The 23,141-nt window shown below is 37.9% G+C and overlaps 1 protein-coding gene across 1 annotated transcript in view; it reads left to right on the top strand.

Moving 5' to 3' along the window:
* The window catches only part of LOC116730053 (GDNF family receptor alpha-2-like), a 70,715-nt gene that overhangs the window by 14,140 nt on the left and 33,434 nt on the right, over window positions 1-23,141 (top strand). Inside the window, exons 3-4 of the mRNA XM_032579019.1 lie at window positions 4,959-5,045; window positions 18,897-19,275. Of these exons, the coding sequence (XP_032434910.1) occupies window positions 4,959-5,045; window positions 18,897-19,275 (466 nt within the window). The remainder of the gene's footprint in view (window positions 1-4,958; window positions 5,046-18,896; window positions 19,276-23,141) is intronic.

Below are 23,141 nucleotides of genomic sequence, written 5' to 3'. Positions count from 1 at the left end.
GAGTCTTTGCATCAACCCACAGAACTAGCAGAGGATCTAGAGCTATGCCTGGACTGATGCAAAGTTTTCACTGCTAATATAATAGAAGTGGTGTAAATACAGAGTGGGCCATAAGTTTCAATACATAGAAAAAATAAACATTTTATATTGGACAACCGTTTTTATTTTTATGTGACTCTGTGTAATCGCTGCACATCCTGGACCACTTCATGATTGATCTGCAACATTTAAAGTTTTCTGAAACTTGCAAATAAGTTTTGCCACAGTGTCGTGTGTGATGCTCGTTCCATGTTTTCTGTTAAAGTTTCGTGCAACCATGCGACTGCTAAAGGTTAGGATAAAGAAATGAGGAAACCATCAGTATAATTTCAATTCTTTGCTGTTTTGTCAAACTCATCTTCTTGGGTATCTGAAATATAAAAGAAATATACATTTTACATTCTCATATGTATGGAAACTTATGACCCACCCTGTATAATGTATTTTTATCATGTGAATAGGGCCTATAATGTAATATGCATGAGCAGTTTCAGGAGTTATTTTCTCTTCAAACTGCTGGGCGGAAGAAAGAAAAAAGGATAGAATCAATGTGAAACTCAAGGACAATCAGGAGGTCACATTTAAAAATAAAAGGTTGAATGACAGTCTGTGAAAGTAATTTTGGCTTTCATTCAGAAACAATCAACCAACAATGTCACAAAAACTTATGAGTGGATTTTCCACAGCTCAAAAGTTTATCCTTCCTGATAATGCGAAGGAAGTGTAATCATTTCAAAAACTGTGCATACATTTACACTTGCAAAGCGTTACTCTTCTGCCGAAAGGCGGTACACTCTGAGTGCTGCCGAAGCCGACAAAGTCAAATGGAGGCTTAATTACAATTATAAGTTGTTGCCCTGCAGCTTAAAACATCTTATCACTGAACAGCTGGAAAGAATTTTCTGTGACGTAATGAATCCATAATTGGGCCCAGGGTGACTGTCAAACAACAAGCCTCCCTGTGGTGTCATTTTTCATGTCCTCTGGGCATTAACGATTGAAAGTGGGTTTTGTAGTTCTGTGATTCAGCGCAACCTATGGCACAGTTGCGTGTAAGCCTTTAAAACGAATCCTTAACCACAGCTACTCTTAAAGGTTCACATTGTTACTGTTAAATCAAATTGCAAACTCTAAAGTTCAACATATTGCATTTTATGACTCTCACCACTCAAATCTCAGCTGGCATCGCCACAGAGTGAGTAACTGCCTGTGCAAAATGGTAAGTACCATCACAGCAAGACAGCGGGCTTTTTGGCAAAATATAGGAATCCTTCCTTCCATGTTGCTCTGCAAAGAGAAAATGGTTCTCTCAGAAAAAAACAAAAACATTTGTTTTTTGTTTTTTTCTTTGAATCATTTGTTTGTTTTCTGAAGTGGGCAGCCTTGATGGGCCCTGCAGAAAACAGTAATGGAACAAAGTTTGAGGGGGTTATTTGCTGAATAAGTGGTAGTCTTGAGCTGAAAGGTTTCAAAGCAATTGGTGCAATTAGACATACCGAGCAACCAAAGTCCTGCAGCCGCTCTTGTGATAGAAATACGAAGACCAGCATGTTGATTTGTATGGGACACAACGGAAAAGCAAAGGCATGGAAGCATAAAGAGCTTTCAAATGAATTATTCTGCAGGCGTCAGCATGTTTACTGACAGAAAGAAAGAAAGAAAGAAAGAAAGAAAGGGAAAAAGAAACAAAGGAAGGAAAAAGAAAGTAATTAAAGAGACAGAGAATGAACAAAAGAAAAGTTTAAACTAAGTTGAAAAATCTAAAACAAGTGCATGTCAAGTAAATTGACACATTACCATTTATTTCAGTAATTTCATTGAAAAAATAAAATAAAATCACATCCGGTATGCAAAAGCCAGCGACAGTTTTAGGTATGCTTTTTCAATTGCTTGGTACAAAACCCCCCAAAACAGCAAATTAATCAACACATTTGCAAAAACGCAACCCTTCAAGACATCTAGATAATGTGTAGAATCATTGCTAAATTACAAACTGGGCATCGGAGAAACTGAGATAAACCAAAAAAGAAGAAAATATCCTTCAAATGGCAGTTTGTGGACAGACCTGGCTTTCTGATGTCAGAGAATATTTTCTCTTATGGTGCAAGATGAAAGAAAGACAACAGTTCTTCTGAAAACTGTTTGATTTGGCCTGCAACTCAAATCAAGCTACATATCTCACAACGCCACCAAAATTGGACAATAATTTGGAAATGCATTTCCTGGTTCAATTAGTTTCAACCTTAACTCCAATAATCAACTAGTAATGTTGGAATGTTGGTGTCAACCACATGGACATAAAGATCCATGGTTTTATGATGATTCTGATGGTACAATGATGAGGGAGGTATTTTCTTGTTACACTTTGGGTTCTTTGTAACAACTGACTAATGTTTACACATCCCAGGCTACTTGATGTCCATCAAAGTATCATCACAGTTTGAGAGAACATGGGGATTCAATAACTTGCCTTGACTCTAATGCACATCCATGTGCTTCAAAGAGGTGAACTAAATCTCTTATTTTTAGATTGAAAATGTTATTATTGGTGTAATTTTTAACCGTCAGTAAGGCACTGATTTGTGTTATTGCCTCCAAAAACTTTTAAGAAGCAATTTCATCCTGGATCCAAAATAAAATCACTGTAACACCAACATATTGCTGATTGACTTATCAATGTGCTGCAGAGGAAATGATTCAAAACCAGAACTAAACAGAACTGTTTGCAAACAAGCAGACTAATTTATATTTGGTGAAAAAACAAAGAGTTACATTTTTAGATTTAATTGAATTTTTCTGGAAATAAAAGAGCTTTCCATCTCACGGTCGATCACAAGATTATCTTCCAAAACAGGCATTTATACATTATAACAGTTTTAGGTATGCTGGTGTATTATTAGAGAAAAATAAAACACTTATTTTGATTAAAAGATAGAAGAAATGTTGACCTTGTCACAGTATTGTTCCAGTAAAGCATGAAGATTTACCCTCACATAACTTATTAAAACTCTTAAAGAATGAATTATTGTCTGAATGAATTCAAAGCGCTGCCTGGTTTACATGTTTCTGTATTGTGACTTACCTTGCAAAATTCACAGCATAAACAGACAGGCAGCTAAAAAATTATCATAAAATTACTTGGACTGCGCCATCCCTGCACTGGAACATGCTTTGATCCGTTGTAGATATGGCTGCTTATTAGGGCCATTATCCTGCTGCAAAGTGAACATCTCCCCCAGACTCAAGTATTTTGTAGCCTCTCTGAAGTTTTCTTCCATGGTTGCCCTGTATTTACATCCATCCATCATCCCATTCCCTCTGACCTGAGGATGATGCTATTATTGCCACTTGTAACCATAAAGATATTTTTAATTTCAAGCTTCATCTGATTTGAACACATCCTTCAATATTTGCAGTGTCCATTTGTGGCAAACCACAAACTGGCTGTCTTTCAACAATTGCTTTCTTCTTGACAGGATTCCTTGAAGGCCAAATTTGTTGAATGAATGACAGCATTCTCTCTGTCAACAGATTCTGCATCTGAAGCTATGGATCTCTGCAGCTCCTCCAGAGCTACAGTGGATCTTTTGAATGTTTCTCTTATTAACACTCTCCTCATCAAACCTCAAATTATTAACTCAATAAAAAGGAATTTTTCTGTTTTACTTTTCTCCGGTGTCTTTTTTGTGACCTGCTGTCTGCTCACTGCTCACATGAAGCCGGACTTTTCATGGTGCCTCTCTCCTGACCCTTTGGCCAGCATCCAGATTTCTGCTGGCATCACGTTGCTGGCGGTTCATGTTTTCCTGCGGCCGCTAAGCCAGGAGACAGAACCTTTGGGCTCATAGCTGCGTTTGGAGTTGAGCCAGTGCGGCTTTAGCTTTTGAGGTCTCCTCCACCTGTGAGAGTCAGTTTTTCTGATGCTCTTATCCTGTCCTTTTTTGACTCCTGTCTCCTGCTTTATTTTTTGAGCTGTAAAGCTTTACGTAAAGAGCTGCCTTGATTCTATTTTTTAAGAGATAAATCTTTACTGAAGTTTTTTTTCTTCATGTTTCTTGTGATAATATTTCACTCCCTTTTCAGTCGTTAACAGGAATGACCCATATGTGGCATGTGTGCAAAAAATGGCACATAAATTATCCCACACCATGCAATAAGAAAAGAAAAACGTATCTTCAACAGAAAAATCCAAGCAAAGACTGTAGAATTTTTTCATTGGCTTTTATCTTCACTATGAACATTTCTGGGCATTATTTTGATAAATTGTACCTTATGCTCTGATTACATCTACTGATTTGTTGTTCGGGAAGTGTAGTCTCCTACCAGGAGATTTCAAATTTTCTCATCTCTAGCAGGGGGCCTCAGAGCCACCCTCACAACACCTGCACTGTGTTCCTGTTAGGATCAGAATGCAAAGCTATTACACACTGGAGGGTTTGTCTCAATCACACAGAATGGCTATGAATTTTAAATGTGGGATTAGAGCCCACTGAGGAGCGGGCGCATGGGAGACACACAGTCAGTTGAGTGCTAATTTGATTTTTTTTTTCTTTACAAACTGCTCCTACAACACATTGTTAGCATGGAAGATCCATTGCTTGTGCTTTAGTTTGCCAATCGTTCTCTTGATTCAGACCACAACAGGAACAGGCTGATTCACCCAGAAGGAAATCATTTGATCAGGATGTAAGACCTTGACTGAACTTAGTAGAACAGATTATTAGCACCTTATGTCTTCTTCAAATCCAGTGCATAAATTTGTTTGGCTCATCTGTGCAAGACTATGAATGTTGTTTGTTGCGAATGTGACCACATCTGTTTTCTGTCTTTAGTTTCCGTGATCCAAGTTACTTTCTCTCAGTGTTAGAGTGATTTGGGTTTCTTCAGTGGTAATAAATATTATTCCTTTGTTGTTTCAGGTGGAGATATGGAAGACTCATCTCCGTATGAACCTGTAGCCCCCAGCCGGCAACCCGACGTGTTTGGCTTGGCTTCCATCTCTTCAGGTATCCCTCCTTTGATCTAAACTGAGATCAGCATTGAGCTCATCTTGCCCTTTCACACTTTCAAAAGAGAGTGTAAAAGAGCTTATTACAAGGAGCAAAATGTAGAGACTTTCTTCTAAACCTGCTATCTAGTTAATTTAAAAGCTGTTTTCTGCTTTTCACAGTATTGATTATATTTTCTGAAATGGTGTGTTTTTTTTTTTTGCTTAAATATTGTTCTCAACTTTGTTTACTAATATAAATCTGAAAGGTGTTGCATTTGTTTAGTTAAGCTCTCATGAATTCAATATCCTTAAGTAAGATAACGTGCCACTGTGGGGCTGTATGTAACTTTATCTTGATAATCATTCAGATGTTTGTTAGGATACACTAGTGAACAAACAGAAGACCATGAAGACCAAGGTCAGGGATAAATTTATTGACAAGTTAAAAGTCATTTCTCAAGCATTGATCATTTAATTGAGCACTGTTCATGTGTCACTGGAAAATGAAACAACTCCAGACCTTTGAAGAAATTTCTTTTATAAATTTCATTTATAACCATCCTGAGAAACTGAGACAATCAGAGAAGCAACTAAAGGGGGCCATGGTGACTGTGGAGAGCTCTCAGAGATCCACAACTCAAAGGATAAGTATCTTTTGACAAAACAAGTCTATATGGAAAAAAGCAAAGAGAAAGCCAAGCTTAGCGGCAAGCCATACAAATTCCCGCTTACAGTTTGCCACAAGACACACACAGTATAGAGCAAGCATTGGGAATAAGGTGCCAGGATCACATCAGATAGTAAGTACATTTTCTGGCCCAGATGCAAAATGCAATGTGTGGAGGAAAACTAACAGTGCAGGTCATTCTGAACATCCATCTCCACAGATAAACATAATGGTGGCACAGTCATTCTGCTTGGGATATTTCTCTTTAGTAGAAAAAAATGGGCTGTATATACTTTTGATTCAAGTTGGCTTTCATATTTCTAATGACAAAAAAATGTGGAAAACAATGTGTCCTTCTACTTTATATCCATACTTTGAGTTGGCCTGCCATCCCAATAAAATGCATTGAAGTTGCAACCTGACAAAGCGTTTGAAAGTTCAAGAGAGCTTTGGAAGGAGCTGTCGTCAAAAAGCAGGTTTACAAAGGGGCTTGTTGCTTCATCTGTCCTTTGATATACCCTGGTTGTTGGTTGTGATATTTATACCGCACAGTCAGTTCTGTGTTCACCACACTGCATTTTTCCCAACCATTGATTTTGCTTCTACTGTGATTTCTTCTTTGCTTTACTAATTAAACAGCTCAGAGTTATAGCCTGCTATTTAATCTGTTGGTTACCATTGCCAGGATGTAACAAATCAATGCAGCTACCCACATTTTTAAACCACAGCTACAATGGGTAGTGCACTACAGGGCTATATAATGGATGTGATTGGAGATATCTAAACCTTGAGTTCAACTGCACAAGATTATTTGCCTTCGTCATGTTCTCACAGAAATTTCCACTGGGTGCTCCATTTGTTTGTTGTTGTTGTTGTTTTCCAAACCAATCCACAAATGCCAACTACAGTGTATTTCTTCTTCTCTACTGTCAAATGTAGCACTGCTTATTGCATATTTTCTGAAATCTCATAAAGAACTGCAATCATTTTGGGAGAAAAAAAAAAGCATATTTTGAAAAATTGACTATAAAAATGTGAGCAAATAAAGCAGATCATGTTAGTGTCATTAGTTTTGAAAGAAGATGATGTAGCCTACCATGAAAAGAGTGTATTACATCTTTGTTGAGATTTTCAGCACTCAAAATAAAAAAGTCAAATGTGGTGTAAGTGCAGTTTGTTATGATAAAGTTTGTAATGTAGGAGCAAAAATGTGTGTGCCAGGGCAAAAAGAAGTAATGCAGTAGGATGTATCTAGACATAACAAGATACAACAGGGGACTCATTACTGTATCCATTTTACTTCAGCTGTTTCTCTCGTTCTCTCGGAGGTGAAGTATTGAATTCGCTCTCCAAAAATCTTTTTAGCCTCAAGCTTTGCTCATTATTTACCATTTTTGAGGGCAGCATAATTGATTGTGGCACTGAGAGTAAACCACGGGCAAACAAAATAAGTAATTACACACGCAGTTCTTACTACGTTTGGCATGGCACTGGGAAACATTCATATTCATGTTTGAAAACGTTACTGTATGGAAAGCAGGGGAATATGTGATATCTCGTTGGTTGAGGAGGCCAGTGGAACGTGTTCTTTCAGAGAGCAGTAGAAAATTGAAAAATAATCTCTGCTCTCTAAGATTTTCTCTGAAAAAGAAAATAGGGTTCGGAAGGTTGAGCAGAAAAGAATATAAATTATATAATGTAATGTGCATTCTCTCTAATTTGGAAGTAAATGAAACATAAAGACACATTGTTTCTCCTATTAATACTATAAGGCAGCCAAAGCCACTTGGTTTTGTTTTCCTCGAAATGCAGTTGCGAGTTTCGAGTAGTCCATATTTAAAAGGAAGGAACATAGTGCTCCTTGTGGGATCTGTCATATTGAATGAGGACAGCGTTTATATTCAGTTGTTTCAATGATTCAAAACTTTCAGTTATTAACACATAGATAAAATGCGCTTCTTTTAGGCTTTGTACTCCTCCATCAGCAGTGTTTCAGCTGGTCAATGCTCAGCTCAGTTTCATCTGTACATTCTGGATGGTCTTAGTAAAAAATGTGAGCCTTTTTCTAATTATTCCCCAAATGAGATGACAATAGAGTGGGACCCCTTCATGCCTTCGTACTGCTCCCTGACAAAATGCCCGCTTGCGCGGTTGCCCATATCACCCATATCAGAAACTGCCACTGGCTTGTTGGATTTTTCTTCTGAGTATCAACTATTTATCCATTCAGGGCCTGTAAGTCTGCCACATCAGCTCCTACCTCTGCTAAGAATGATCGACAAGCAGATAGACTTATGATGGGTCCCCTCAGCCCAGACATGACTGCACATTCGATCCAAGACATGATAATAATTACAGCATTAATATCAAGGCAAGCGTTGGGCACCGTCACCCACTTCAGTTTCACACATGTCACAAAATTAAGTCCTCCACTCTGTTTGTGTGCTTAGTGTTTAATGTAAATAGCAGTGGATTTGCATGTCAGGTGTCTGATGGCTGTGCTGGTGTGCCACATAATGGTGGCAGAAACTTCAAAAAGGAATATAAGTAGATTTGAGTTCTGAAAATAATCATGATCCTCAGCACTGCTTGTTACTTTTACCATCCATCATGCACCATATTCTGGCTCAAATATATAAGACTTGCTGCACGAACAATTTCTCTATCAGAGCTATAATGTTCAGAGAAAAAGTATGTCTGACTTGAAAAAAAATATACTTTAAAAATTCACTTAAGAATCTGCTTAAAGTGGTTAGTTTGGCTGAATGTTTACTAAAGCCAACAAATCAAGCTTAAACTCTGAACTTTGTGTAAGCCATGTTTACAGTTCTTATTGACACCTAGTTTGTACCCACCTCTGGACATTAGGTGGCCTGGATGTCCTCTACCTAGAAACCCACAGTTGTTGCTTTTAGCAGACTTTTCTAAAATGTTGTATTTTGGCAAAACTCCCAATATTTACCACCTTGTCAGGATACACAAACTGAACTTGGAGTTATTAATATTAATAACGACAAAGACAACTTTGCCCCTGTTTTGTTTCTGTGCTTCTGGGCACTAACGCAATAAACCACACTTTAGACCGGGAGCCAATCACATAACGCTGCAAAAGAGTGAAAGGCAAATTCTGGCTTTTTGTTTTAACAATCCACTCACAGTGTGTTTTGCTTTTAAACTGATCTTTCCAGTAAGCTATTTCATTGGCTTGGCTGCTGCCCTGATTGATACTTTATCATCATTATTGTTATTATTAGAGGTAGCAGTAGCATCACTGCTACTACTGATAGTTATAGTAGTAGTAGTATTATTACTTTTGAATGAACCCTAAACACATAGAACAAGCTACAAAACGCTGTCAGAGCCAAGTTTCCCCTTCAATCTTTGGCAATCACATGAAGACCTAGGCCAAATAAAATGTAATTGTTTACTTTGTCTTTCTTAGCGATACCCCAGTGGTTTTTTTCATACCTGGTGGTGAACCTCTCGCTTTCTATGATGAAGGGGGAGGGGAACAAGGACTAGCTTCCTGCATTTTACAACTGATATATTTGTGTTAGGAGCTCATTTGCAACTATCCTGATTTGTAGATACCGTCTCAATTAAAATACATTTGCTTGCACAAAAAACATTGTAATGGTAATTTAACGTGTTCTAATGAACCATGTTGTTAGGTAATCCTAACAGATATAAAACAAAGCAAACAGAGCAACAGAAAGCAGTGGCGGTTTCTGATATATATAACCCCACACTCCTTCAGTCGTGCCCATTTTTTAAAATCTCACTTGGTGGAGTAACAAAGAGGAAGGATGGGTGATCATCTGTGTGAAACAGTGAAAAAATAAAATAAAATAAAAAAAAGCTTGAATCTGCAACTTGGTTCAAAACCTTTATTTGTAAAAACAACAACACAATTAGGATCCTTTCAACAAGGGCAGAAACAAGAAAAAAGTAATTGCTTTATCTTTCCTTAAAAATAATAGACTCAAAGAAACTGATATTTCATCCAGCTGGATGAATTTTTATCTTTTCACATTTGGAATGAAGCTGCTGATCTTCCTTCACTGAACAACATGTGTCTGATATGGATACTGATTAAGGGCGAAATCTCACAACACTAAATGACAAACAAGCTTGAGCTTTCAAGAAAAAAAAGGAGAGCTCTAATGAAAGTTGGACATCATATATTATCAACATTATAATCTTAAATATTCCAGCCCACTCTATTTTAGCTTATCAGGTTTGTTAGGTTTTAATATTCTCAAAAGTTTAATATTTTGTCTGTCTCTGTATTTTTGATAGTCACTCAAGAACTACTTCTTTCATACTTCAAAATAAGAGAATGAACAAAATGCAGAATATCAAGTCTAAAGCATTCATCTTCATATCTGAATTTCACAGACTTCACTTCATTTGGTGACATTTTGATATCACGAGATCTCGTTACACCTCTTTACAGACATCTCCGTGCCTGATTATTGATTCATCGGTTTGTACTGCATAGGCTTATTGAAGCTGCTTGTGCTTTCAAGAAAGAAACTGATCACAGTTCATGATGAATCAGCTTATATGCTTCTTGAATTAAATGGCAACAGATACCTTTAGGTGAGGGGTCTGCAACCTGTGTCTCAGGCTGTTTGGACCGTCCACAATATCTCCTAATAAATTTGACTAAAATTTACAAAAAAAAATAACTAAATGTCTTTAAATGTAGATAGAATAACAAATGCTGATTTTTTTTTTCCTTCAATATTTGCATTACATTTCTACAGAGAATGACTCTGAAAGTATCAATATTATGTTTTCTTTTTCATTAAGTTGGAGCCTAAAAAAAATATTCCTAAAAGTAAAATATTCAACAAAATTTTACATCCTACAGAAAAAAAAGATCCATCGTCTTTAGCAAAAAAATTTTTTATCTTTAATTAAAATAATAAAAATAGAGAGTAGATATTGATCTAATTCGAATTTGAATTTATTTCATGAGGTACAGTGCATATTAATCAATATGAATATTTTTAAACAATCATGTAAATGTGCTAAATTTAGCCACAAGGGCTAATTTTCATCAGTAATTCCCTGGCAAGTTGATGGTAAAAAACAAACAAAAAAAACAAAACAATCGACACACACGGATGAACACACATGACAACATTGTTGTAAATGATATCTAAACTTTTAAAATTCTTAGTGACATGCACATTTCTAAGCAAGTTTTTATTTGGCTGGCCTGAGAGCAGAGATGGCTCTTTATGCTGTAAAGGTTGCAGACAACTGTTTTAGGTGCCGGACTTTAGTGGGTGGAGGGTATAAGGATAGCAGTGGGAAGAGATATCTCATAAACTTCTCCTTGAAATAATAGCAAATCTAAAACCAAAAGCATATTTTTGTTCTTTTCTTTTTCTTTCCTTCTGTCCTTCAAGTAGATTTCACACTCACTAGTAATGCATGAGTTTACTGGAGCGTGGAGTTCTGTGCATAAACAAACTGACTATGGTTTCAAGCCCCACTTAAATCAACAGAAATACTTCTAGAAATGTTGCATGGTTGTCTGATTTTTTTATAAAAAATCCTAAAAGAAGTTGGCAAAATTTCTGAGTGTGACAGTAGACATCTCCAGATTATGGTAGTTGTATTGTTCAATGATATCAACAAAGTCTTTGTTGGATTTAGGAAACAAGGAAATAGAGTGAAAAGTACGGATGAATCGTAATCAAAAATTAACCTTTATCAAAGCTTAAATAAGTGGCATTTTTCTACAAAAGATGCAGAGATATTATTTATAATAATTGCAACATGGTATTTTGTAGTGTGTTCTGTTTTCTTGACTCAGTGCTGAGCTGATTAACTTATCAAGAGCAAAGGGCAGCAGAAAATCCTCCATGCAGGGTTTCCTCCTGGAATTAGGTTTAACATCCTTTAGTTAGACCCTCCACCTCTCCGCTCTAAGCCCCTCACCTCTCAGCAGTGTATGTCCGCCGTCCAATTAAATCTAGAAAGCTGCTTGTAGTACAGCTGCAGAGATGGAACGGTGCACCAGCTCTGCTAAGTATGCTGCTGCAAATGTTTGACATTTTCACGCCATTGTCATAACAATTCTTGTTACTTAGGCAAACACTAGCAGGGTTTTTTTTATTTGCATATGTACATTAAGGTTTCCAATCGCTTTGGGGTGCAAGAGTAGCTTTGCATGGATTTGTGCAAGATTAGTTTTGTGTATGCCTGCAGCTGTCCCCATGTGTGTTCATATTGCTTTTGCTAATATGCTTCATTATCCTGTGTGCATTTCCTAATCAGTTCACTCTTAGTAAAGCCTTAGCTTGTCCCTCAGTGGATTTGTAATGAGACTTGCTTCTACTCCCCTTGCAGTAGTCAGCATTTTACAGAGAAAGTCAGCGTCAGAGAACAGAATGTGTTGTTTCAGTTGACTTGAATGCTGATAATGAACAGTAGAGCTGATCATTAAAGCAATATTGCACAGGCAAACCTTTGAATACACATCTTGTTAAGCAGTTTCAAAGCTTTTTGTATTATCATCAGTGTTGAGAGAGCTGAATAAAGAGTGTCAACGAGGATGTTACAAGGGTAAATTTGAAATTCTTATAAACATTTCAGAATATATACCTGTGTTTGTTGTGACTCACAGCTTCTCTGGAAGCCCAGTGTTATCTGAGGAGTTCTCCATGTAAAAATATTTAGCTTTGCTACATTGCATAATGTCCATGACTTCTTGCAGCCTCTCGATCTCAAACTGCTTCGATTTGCTGCATTTATTTCATATTCAGTTGTAAAATGTAGCTGATCTCTGAGAAACCCTGCGTTTCTCTGAACTCCACTGCCCTGCCTTTTATGAAATCCACTCACATAACCCGCTCGGTAAAGCTTAAAGAGATGATTTTGTAGATTCAGTGCGGCTCCTTTTCCTCCCCTCTGGAAATCCCTACTGCGACAGAATATAGCGCTAATGACTGATGAGGCCTTTGACACGGAAATGCTTGACACACTCCTTGGGGTCCAGACTAAAGACTTTCCTAACAAGCTCTCGCACGCTCACCCTGGGCTGTATTAAATTCAAACTTTGGCACCTTTCCTAATTACTGAGAACATACCAGGAGTCAACCTTATACTCCTAACCTAGCCTGAACCTCTAGACCCCCAAGCCCCACATACCCTCAAACTCCCCCATCCTTTCTGCAGTGTAAAGTCCCTCGAGTACGGGATGATATATGAAATGCTGAATTCAAATTAGGCTGACAGAGAGCAATTACTTAAGAAAGAAGATCCCTTACTCTTAAGGAATTAAAGTATCCAAATCCTAATACAAAGTGCATGCCCCATTTTATCAGCTTTTTTCTGTTCTTACAAGCTCTTTTTACATTTTGCTCAGTTTCATTTTGACTATGCCCTTCTCTTCACCAGAACACGGCCTGCTTCTCACCATCCAGCTGTCTGACTAACCACTTCTTTCTTTCTCACCTCATTGTCTTGATTTCTCTTCCATTGTTTGTCAAAATCAGTAGCACCATTACATCACCACTAGAGAACTCTGATTTATGATCCACAAAGAGTTACTACACTTATTATGGATAAAATGTTCATGGGAGTTTCAAGTTCACCACCTAAACATTTTGAAATATGTCGTCAGCTCCAACATGAACTGGTTCTCATTTGTCATGTTTAATAAAAGAAAAAAAATAGGTCATATTTAAGCCTTAACATTGGGGGAGAATGCTAGAAGAGACAATAGAAGAAAACTAATCACTTTGATAGTGTTTTTTACATTTGAAGGACTTTGATTTTTAAGTCTTTAGTATATTTTGACAACTTTGGTAACCAGACTGTCCTAATATTTACATGACTTTTGGTATATATTGATCCCACGTCCAATATTCAATTAGCACACCCTTCCAATTTTCTAGCCTTTCACTTTGTCAGCTTTACTTACTTGTTCTGTGCAACTGCTATGTTTGTAGATAGGTATATTGTTATGCTGAGAGCAGTTGATTGCACCCCTGATGAGCTGCATTAATTATTTTGGGCACTGTGCATCTTTTTCCTGAACTAGGCTCCATTAATTGAAAGCTCCCCAGCTTGTCTGTGTGAGTGGCCATTTAATCTGTTTGTATCCTCTCACTTCATCCTTCGATCATGACCAGCTACAGTAATCAACCGCCACAAGTCTTCTCTCTGCTCTTAAAGCTTTTTCCATTTTTAAACGTCTCATCTCACCGGCTTATCAGCCGCTTTCTCCGAACATTACTGCACAACGTGTTTTCTGAAAATCTGTATTGTGATGCACTTGGAAAATCAATTATAACTCTGTAACACAATACTAAATGTTTCCCCTCTCAACTCCACCTCTTTGCCTCCTTCCTCTTCGCCTCCTGCACTTGCATGCTTTCCTATTAGAGTGTAACAACATTAGAGCTATCAAGTGGGCTTTATGTCTTATGCCCGCCCTAGGACATCTTTTTGGTTCCAGCACCAGATTCCATCTTTGCTTCCCAATCAAAGGTAGTAAAAACCCATCCATTGCCGCAGCCTCCATTGCAGGCTCTGCTCAGCCTGGTCAGATAAATTGTAGGAGCTCATCCTTCTCCTATTTTTTTTTCATCTCAGACCCCCCCAGTGGCTCACATTATAGCTGCAGATGGCCAGGGGAGATTTAGAAGCTGCAATCCATCAATGTAATGCAGCCTGAACTACTGGACAGTCGCCCTGTGAATGTTTCCACCAGCTGGACCGTACCGCTCTCCTCTGGCCCTGCTTGAGCTCGGCCCACTTAAGTAAAACTTGGGCCGCGCTTCGGCCTCATTGTAGACTGTGGTTAAAATTAGTTCTTTTTTTCAGCTGTTGGTGTAACAGTGTAAGAACCAATTTGTTCCCGTCTGAAATGACTGATTAATTCTCCTGCAAGGGTCCATCTTTATAAAACATGCATATGGGCAGAAAAATTAGTGTAGGGTTGTCAGTAGAAGTTTTTGGTTGAATTCTGGCACCGGGAGACATCAAAACCCTCCTTAGCTGCTGTTTTTGTGTTGCTACAGAAAGAATATCTCAAGCTGGAAAAAAGGCACTTCAGACTTGATCCATCAGTTGTTTCTAGATATTAAACTGGTGATGATTAAACGCAGTGAAAGTTACTTATTTAGTGCAATAGTCATTAAATTTAGGGCCAAATTGGAAGCTGCAAATAAAACCTACATTTTAGCATCATTAGTCACCATATTTTCTTACAGAATGCAAAATATAGGAGCAATACTTTACCTTGACTGAATATAGTAAGCAATATAAAACTCTTTTGTGACACATTTGACAATTAACTTAACAGCACTTAACTCCTACTGTTCCAAAAAGCCATGGCAGTGAGCCATATCTCGACTGGGTATCCATTTATTACAAATCTGGGAATGAATGGGTTTAGTTATGAATGTGCCATATGTTTAAATAAAAAACTCCAGGCCAAGTCTCAGATTGTTTATATAAATTTATGTCAGCTTGAACCAGCAAAAATATCATTCAGTGTTGGAGAATTATTGGTCCATATTAGTGCAAAAACTAGGTTTGATAGCCAATAACTTTAGATATTTTTATTGTAGGGCAAACTAATTCTTACAATAATGTTACTTTTATGAATCTGAGCTGTGTATGTGATTAACTGCTGACCTGCTAAGCAGAACATAAAATGTCACAAGATCTGGACCAGCATGTAAAACGATTTAAGCAGTCAGTGTTGTTAATGTATTTTTCATAATTACACTCAGGAAGATGAAGATTCTTCTGGATTCAGCATTTTTGTATGGAAAGCAATATCTGGCTCTTGATTTCAAAGACATCTAATTATGTAGTTCTGTCAGAATGTAAAACTTTATTATGCTTTGGGAAACCAAAGTCATAACAGGCCATAGTGAATCACTACTCTGGAGTACTGAAGAGGAGATTGGCCTGCTTTGGATCAGCTGGTGGAACGTGGCCTACAAACGGTAATATATTTTATGCCTGTGCAGTTCTGCACAATATTGTGTTGCATAGTCAGATTTACTTTGGTGCTCTGAGACGTAATGACAGAAACACGACCTCCTTCAGCATTACCCATATTTTCTGCAACATTTGTAGAAAATGTATTTGCGTGGAAAAACCTCATTTTAGGTTTTGTGCTCTAAAATATTTGTGAGAGTGTCACCCTTTTTGCTCTTTCACTGCAGGATGTTGAATTTACATGAAGATTGTTTGTTTTCAGACAGTAAACTTATCAAGTCTCACTTTCCACATGCTGGGATTGGCCACTATTTCCACAGCTTCATAGATCACATGTGAATCTAGTCCAGTTTTCATAAACGAAGTCCATTGTGTTTGAAATCTGTTCAAATGTCACAAAAGTAAAAGACACTTAAGTAATACTCAGAATATGTTGAGTTTACACTTACTGTCTGATAGTGTTGGGACAAACAGCCTTCAACATGAGGATACTGTAATCTAAAAAAGAGTCAAATAAAACGTAACATTTGAACAAGAAGCTCACAATAAAACACTTAGCACCCATCCATTTATCAGAGTTCTTCCTAAATCAATCTTAAGACATCTTACTAATAGCAACACTGAAAGGGAAGGTCATTTAAATGTGCTTCCTTCCCTCTAGGATGATCTTCTGGAATTTTATTAGTCTTATGGGGCTGTGAGTTTTGTTTCCCTGAAACCACAAAATCATTCATTTTGCTTATTTATTTTTGTCCCCCTTTTGGGGTTTTATGTGCTCTCTCCCCCAATTTCAAGGATTGATAACGTGCAACGTAACATGGGGAAACAATCCTGTGCATCTTCCACAACCCCTTTAAAAAAAAAGATTGTCCTCTTCCTGCTCCAGGCTGTCTGATAGACATGGAGGGAGATTGGTTCTGTTGAATAAGAGATGAATCTCTCAGAGTGTCACCGTGCCGCCACGACCTCTGAAATATCATTATCTACAGGGGAAAGAAGGTTAACTTCTCTAATATAGCCTGAATGCAAGAGAGGGGTGCCACCAGTGAACATAAAGTTGCTTTATTACAAGTATATTTCATGAGAAAAGTTTTTTCTCTTATTACCAAAATGGTACAGCATCTGAGAACATTCAAACAAGTTTAATAACATGACATTGTTTTTCTTAACTATGACCTATAGCTGGGTGGGTAATTTCAGGTTGTTTTTGTCACTCAAAAATAAAAAATGTGCAACTGGATGGAACTGATGAACAAAACACTGTTTCTGCAACAACATGGTCTCCCTGACCTTAGCGGATCCCGGGCAGACGTTACAGGATTGTGCGAGGCAGTGTTCTTTTTTTCCACCAACATATCCAAGGTCTTGGATATGTTGGTGGAAACATATCCAAGGAAAACGAATGAATAATGAGACAACGTTTCTCGTTTGCTCCATTAAGTCAAAACATTGAAAGATACATTTAAATATTATTCGTAACAATATGACAACTTGATAATCACCTGGTATTATGGTAATCACATCAGCTGTCAACGGTTAATGAATAATTCATCAACATGTAATCTGAAATCATATCTTAATTTATTTATATTTGACTCAAGGTCTGTAACAGCCTGGATCGATTTAGGTGGAGTAGATGGGCCTGGCTGGAGGCATCCCTCTGCTGGCTTACAGCTGTTTGAAATATCAGAGGTAAAGATGATATTGAAGTCTCTCTGCTGGGGATTCATGAAACGAGGTGAAGTCAATGTTGATAAGTCAGAACGTGAACCGTGAGCTGCGCTCGCTTAGATATTGCAACATGAACCAAAAGAATCACGCTTGATCACTACAGTTAATCATAACATATTTAACTAAAAATGAGTGAGCCATGTTAATAGATATAGGAACTACATAACAAATTTGCTTCAGAAAAAAGAAGAATCTCCAGCACGAGTGATTTAAATAATTTTTTAGATATTGATGAAAAAAAAACGTACATTCCATCAGCATTTAAAAAACATAAATATTGCTCTGAAGAGATGAAATGCTTAAAAATTAGAAATACTACAGAGACAAAGACATGAGAAATGACTCATGTCTTTGTCAGGTGTTCAGTCTGCTACACCTGCCCTGCTTCAAGAATGACTTACTTCGAACAGCAGTACAATCTGTTAATCTGAAATAATTATTTGACTGAATGTGGAAAAAGTTCTGCAGGCTTTGCAAATTTTTGGTTTTTATCAATAGGCTCCTCCTAATTAATCTTCTTCAGGGTGGGTAAGGTATCCAACATTGTACTGAAGTATGAGCAAAAACTAAGAAGCATCCATCTACAAAATTACCCAAGTAAGAGTAAAAAAGTTTTTATTTGTTCATTTATCTTAAATAAATGAAGTTAATGAAATAAATTAGTACTGAAATACTGAGTAACTTATCAATACATCTGATTTAATATTTAAAATTTATGTCATTATGTCACTTTTCCAAATCAGTTTTTTTCTTTCATTTACACAAACAAAACAAAAACAAAACAACCTACGAGACTAAGACTTATTGTCAGCAATGTAAATATAAAAATTCAGTTTAGAACATCGTAAATTTCTTCCAGTGCTAAATTGCACAGCAGGCTCAGCAGGTGTTAAATTGCCTTAAAATAGCAAAGCGTGTGCGTAATAAATAAGTCTTACTTTAACTTGGTGTGTCTGTATTTCACGCCTTTTCTTTTTACTTTCAGTTGAGTATAAAGTACAGTGTAATAAAACTACTCCTAAAAGTAAATCAAATCTTATTCTAACAAAATTGCTACTTTCAAGAATAGGCCTTGTTTGAAGGATTTAAAGGATGAGTCCTAGTTTTGTCTGTTTTTAGGGCACCCAAATGGCAAGCAACAGATATTTCTGCAACTTTTGTCAGCTACAGGGAACTGAGGCTACAGTTCACACAAACTCAAGAGAATTTGACAATAACAAGTTGGAGGAACATTGACTGGTCTGTTTGTCCCAGACTCAGCTGAAAAATGTATGTGCTCATGGATCAGAAGTTGTATCAGAAGTTCAAGCTAGAACTGGTGGTATAGCAGTGTGGGGATATTGTCTTGTCACACTCATTACACACAGTGATATATTTTAAGTGTTGACTTCTGTTAGTTTTAATGGTAATGCAGCATGTTCTCCTTTAGCTTTCTTTTCTTGTACACTAATTTTGTTCTCACTTGTCTTCTTTGTTCCATCTCTTTACTTTTAGGATTGCACACACTGACCCCCAAGCCCTTCCAGTGTCCTGAAGGAGAGAAGGATTGCAACCCTTGCCTTAACGCAACTAAGGCTTGCAACCTAAACTCCCTCTGCAAGAGGCACCGCAGCAGCTACATCACTACCTGCAGCCGGAGTGACACCAATAAAGGAGAGAGCTGCAACAGGAAGCGCTGCCACAAGACTCTGAGGGCCTTCATGGACCGCGTGCCTCCAGAGTTAAGCCAACGGCTGATCTTCTGTCCCTGCCAGTCTGAAGGCTGTGCCGAGAGACGCAGGCAGACGATAGTTCCTGATTGCTCTTACACAGATAAGGAGAAGCCTAACTGTCTGGAGCTGCGACGGGTTTGTCGCGCAGATGCACTCTGCAGGTGAAGTAAAAAGAAAAAATATGCTGGAGTTTTTTTTGTGCGTTTGTGACTGCATTTGAGTTTGTGTTCTTAGTTTAAACCACAAATTCTGAAAAATTTAACTTATCATCCAAGTCAATTTTAGTTTTCAAATTTTACTGGAGCTACACATTTGCACTTTTTGATTGTGTCCTATGCCATCATAAAGTTTACTCATTTTTCCAGTGTAACTTCAGGTAATTAGACGTTTAGTGAGCCGCCGCTATTAGATGCAAGATGAAGATGTGAGGCTGAGTTGAAGGGACAATGCTCAATTAAGCTGAACAAAACATTAGTGGATCACTTTGGCTGCATGGGCCCTCTATTGGATTCCAGCAGCCAGATTTAATTCACACCTACCCAGCCGTGACATGTTTCCTTGTGTTAGTTCTGCTTGGAGGAGGTGAAACACAGTGCCTGGGGCCAAACCAGCCGTCAAGATCTTTTACTGGAGAGTCATGTCCCTGTACTGACCATCGGGGGGCTTCACGCTCCTTCTGATACTCTGTAATTTCTTGTCTTCTTTGTGTTGAAATGAGCAATGTTTTAATAATCGTAGATGCTTTTAAGATGATTTATGACACTAATGAAGATTAACCACCTGTCAGATCGGAGGAACAAAGGCGCTGTCTGCCCCTTTCTGCTTTCACACTCTATCACATTATAAATACAAACTCCTACAGCACAACTGTTAATCACAAATCTGTCCTTCATGCTAAATACTGTAGAATTGAAAACTTAACACTGCACATCACCCTGAACACACCCACTCCTCTGAGTAACATGGCGATGGCAGCAACATGCTATGGTGATGATTTTCTTCATCATGGATCCAGAAAATGGTCAGAGTTGATTCAAAAATTGATGAAGCTAAATGCAAGGCAATCCTGGTAGAAGACCTGCTAAAGGCTGGAAAAGACTCTGACAGAGATTCACAGTTTAGCAGAACAATAACCCTGCAGCCAGGGCTATAAGGCAGAAGGTTTCCAGGTCTTTTTGTTTGTTAAAACAAAAACGAACACAAAAAGAAAACTAGAAAACATGTGCATTTATGTACAATGTATCAAATATGTGCCACTACATGCCACGCTGGCGTGTAGAATCACACTATATGTCAGAACATATACTCTGGCATAGAGTGGGCATTTGAACTTTTTTGAATTGTGTGAATACTTTTGCCACAAAGCCTATTACTATTATTATTACTCTTCTACTATCAACAATCGTCTCCTAATTACAAAATGCTTCTCCTCCAAAAGACATCGTTTATCTCCAATCTGTGCAGAAATACTATTTTGCATGCCAAATTTCTGCAACTGAAAAGTCAAAGTGCTACTTCAGTATCGGCAAAAGTTGTACCTTTGTTCAAACCTTATGTACAGCATGTAAATGGTTTACATAAACATTCTGAATAGTCTCTTTAGGCACATGCATTAATTTGTTCAGACAGGTCCTTCTCTAATTCCACTTATATACTTTCCATGGAGAGTAGCACACTCATAGTGTTAATGGTTCCTCTTCTCCAACACTAAATTCACCCTCCACTCAGCTAAAGTAATGGAACTCTATCAGGCCTCCTCCAATTTATGATTGTCTCAATAATTACCTGCATTGTGTTATCTCTTTTCAGAGCGAGTTGCTTTCTTTGACCTTTAGGCCCTCTGGTGTCTGCAGTGCTCCTCCTTTTTGAGAAAGATGAAATAGAACGTTAAAGCTCATTATCTGCGGCCACGTAAAGCCCCTCTGAGGTCAACAGCTCGATGAGTGTGTGCACGCTGCTGCTGCGTGGACACGGGCTTTCTCGTTCACCAACAGACCAGCAATCACTCAGGAGCCGCTCTAGTTCCAGTACTTATTGCTTGAATGCAATTTTTTTTTTTTGCTTGTTCTTCAGAAGTAAATGAGGGCTGTCATGTAAGAGCTGTTGAGCTTTATCGAGGCTTACGATTTTATCTTTCCATGAAGAGTTCACAATCAACACTTTTAAAGTACTCATACTATCCTTTTTGCATAACTTTACCTGATTTAAAATAGAATAGTAATAATGCCTTTCAAAAGTATTATTACTCCTTGAACCTTTCCACACTTTGACATTTAGCAACCTCTAAATTAAATGGATTTTATTGGGAATATGAAGTTGCCTCTTTATGTCTGGCCTGCACTGGCATTCAGCAAACTGGAGTTTGTACTTTGTAGAACTGCCTTTCGCTGCTGTACGAGCTGCAAGTCTTTGGTGGTAGCTTTTGACATTTTAAGATTTTAATTTATCTCTAATCTTCTTTGCCAAGTAGCTCCAGTCAGATAAGATGCAGAGCAAGTGTGAAAGTAGAGCAATTTGTGGAGTGTACAACTAATCATTGTCCCATGTAAATCTCCCACCTAGGCTGTGGATGCAGCTCCTCCAGAGTTACCACAGGCCTCTTGACTGCTTCTCTGAGCAATAATAGTTCTGTACATTTGCATTTGTTGTTATACAATTTTCAATTTCAAATCACTGATTGAGCAGGGCCCTATAGGATTTCAAACTTTAGAACATTGTTTGCTGACCTAACCCTGCTTTGAACGTCTCCATAACTTTATTCCAATGTATTATTTTTGTCCTGTGGGACTGTAGGTTTGTGATCTATAACAAAACCTTTTTCTGGCCAAGGCAGCAAAATAATGTCCAAAAATGCAGAGATCAGATAGGCAAGTTGCAGAGCTCTGAATCTTTTGATTATGTCATTGTTCAAACATTTCATTCCAGTTCACAGCATGACATGCCTTCAATCAACAGGAGGGAGAGTCCCCCTCTGATCTAAACCACCCAGCTTTTAAAGCATTAGCTCCTACCAGGTCTAATTAGGGGGTGGAGACAACATTTTACATTTTCAGATAGGAAATAAACATTTGTACTACACTATATTCCTAGAAAAATATTTACATAATTACAACTAACTCTAACAACTCTAACAAAACTAAAACAAAAACAGTCTGGGTCCAAACAAAAACATGTCCCCTCCCTCTCAAACAATGGATTTTCCCAGTGAGGCTGATTGGAAACACCAGGTCCTTGTCAGCACCGGCCTGACATGGCAACACATGACCAGGTGACCTCAATGAGAAGAGAGAATGATTAAAACAAAATATTAAATAAAGCAGGTTACTTCAGGGTGTGCTGTGGTGACACGGGGGTTAGGTGCGGCCCACGTGTGGAGGCCTTGGTCTTCGGCGCGGCTGTCGCGGGTTCGATTCCCGGCCTGGCGGCCTTTGCTGCATGTCTTCCCCTTCTCTCATTACCCACTTTCCTGTCAATTAACTGTCAGGTAAAGGCCACTAGAGCCAAAAAAATCTTAAAAAAAAAAAAAAAAGCAGGTTACTTCCTCCAAACAAAAACAATACATTTACCAGATAAATTAGAATATAGAAAGTACAAAAAGCAGCACCTAGGGACGGGATAAATCCCTCACAGGGACCCTTGGTCTTCTTGGTCTTCACCATGCTGTTTGGTCATCATTTTTCTATAACAAACTCTCACGTTGGTTTCATTGTTAGAACAAGTCGCTACTGTCTCAAGGAACGCTCAAGGAAGTAGTTATGCTGAGAAGTTAGAACAGATCACTTACAGATTCCATTAACTACTCATGAGACATTTGAGGAAAGTTGAGTTTATAGAGATAAAGCTGAAAAATGGGGTTGAAAATATTTGTAAATTTATTTCTATTTAATGTTGGTCTACAAAATCCTACTTAAATACAGTTAAATGTGTGGGTTAAAGGGGTATTAACACATTTACAAGGCACTGTAGCAAACCCAACATGTTGTATGTCTATGTTTCAGAAACAGAAAGCATTATAAAATGCTTTCAG

Source organism: Xiphophorus hellerii, chromosome 12, assembly GCF_003331165.1.
Source record: "Xiphophorus hellerii strain 12219 chromosome 12, Xiphophorus_hellerii-4.1, whole genome shotgun sequence".
Taxonomy (NCBI): Eukaryota; Metazoa; Chordata; class Actinopteri; order Cyprinodontiformes; family Poeciliidae; genus Xiphophorus; species Xiphophorus hellerii.
This window is presented reverse-complemented; position numbering and strand designations above follow the sequence as displayed.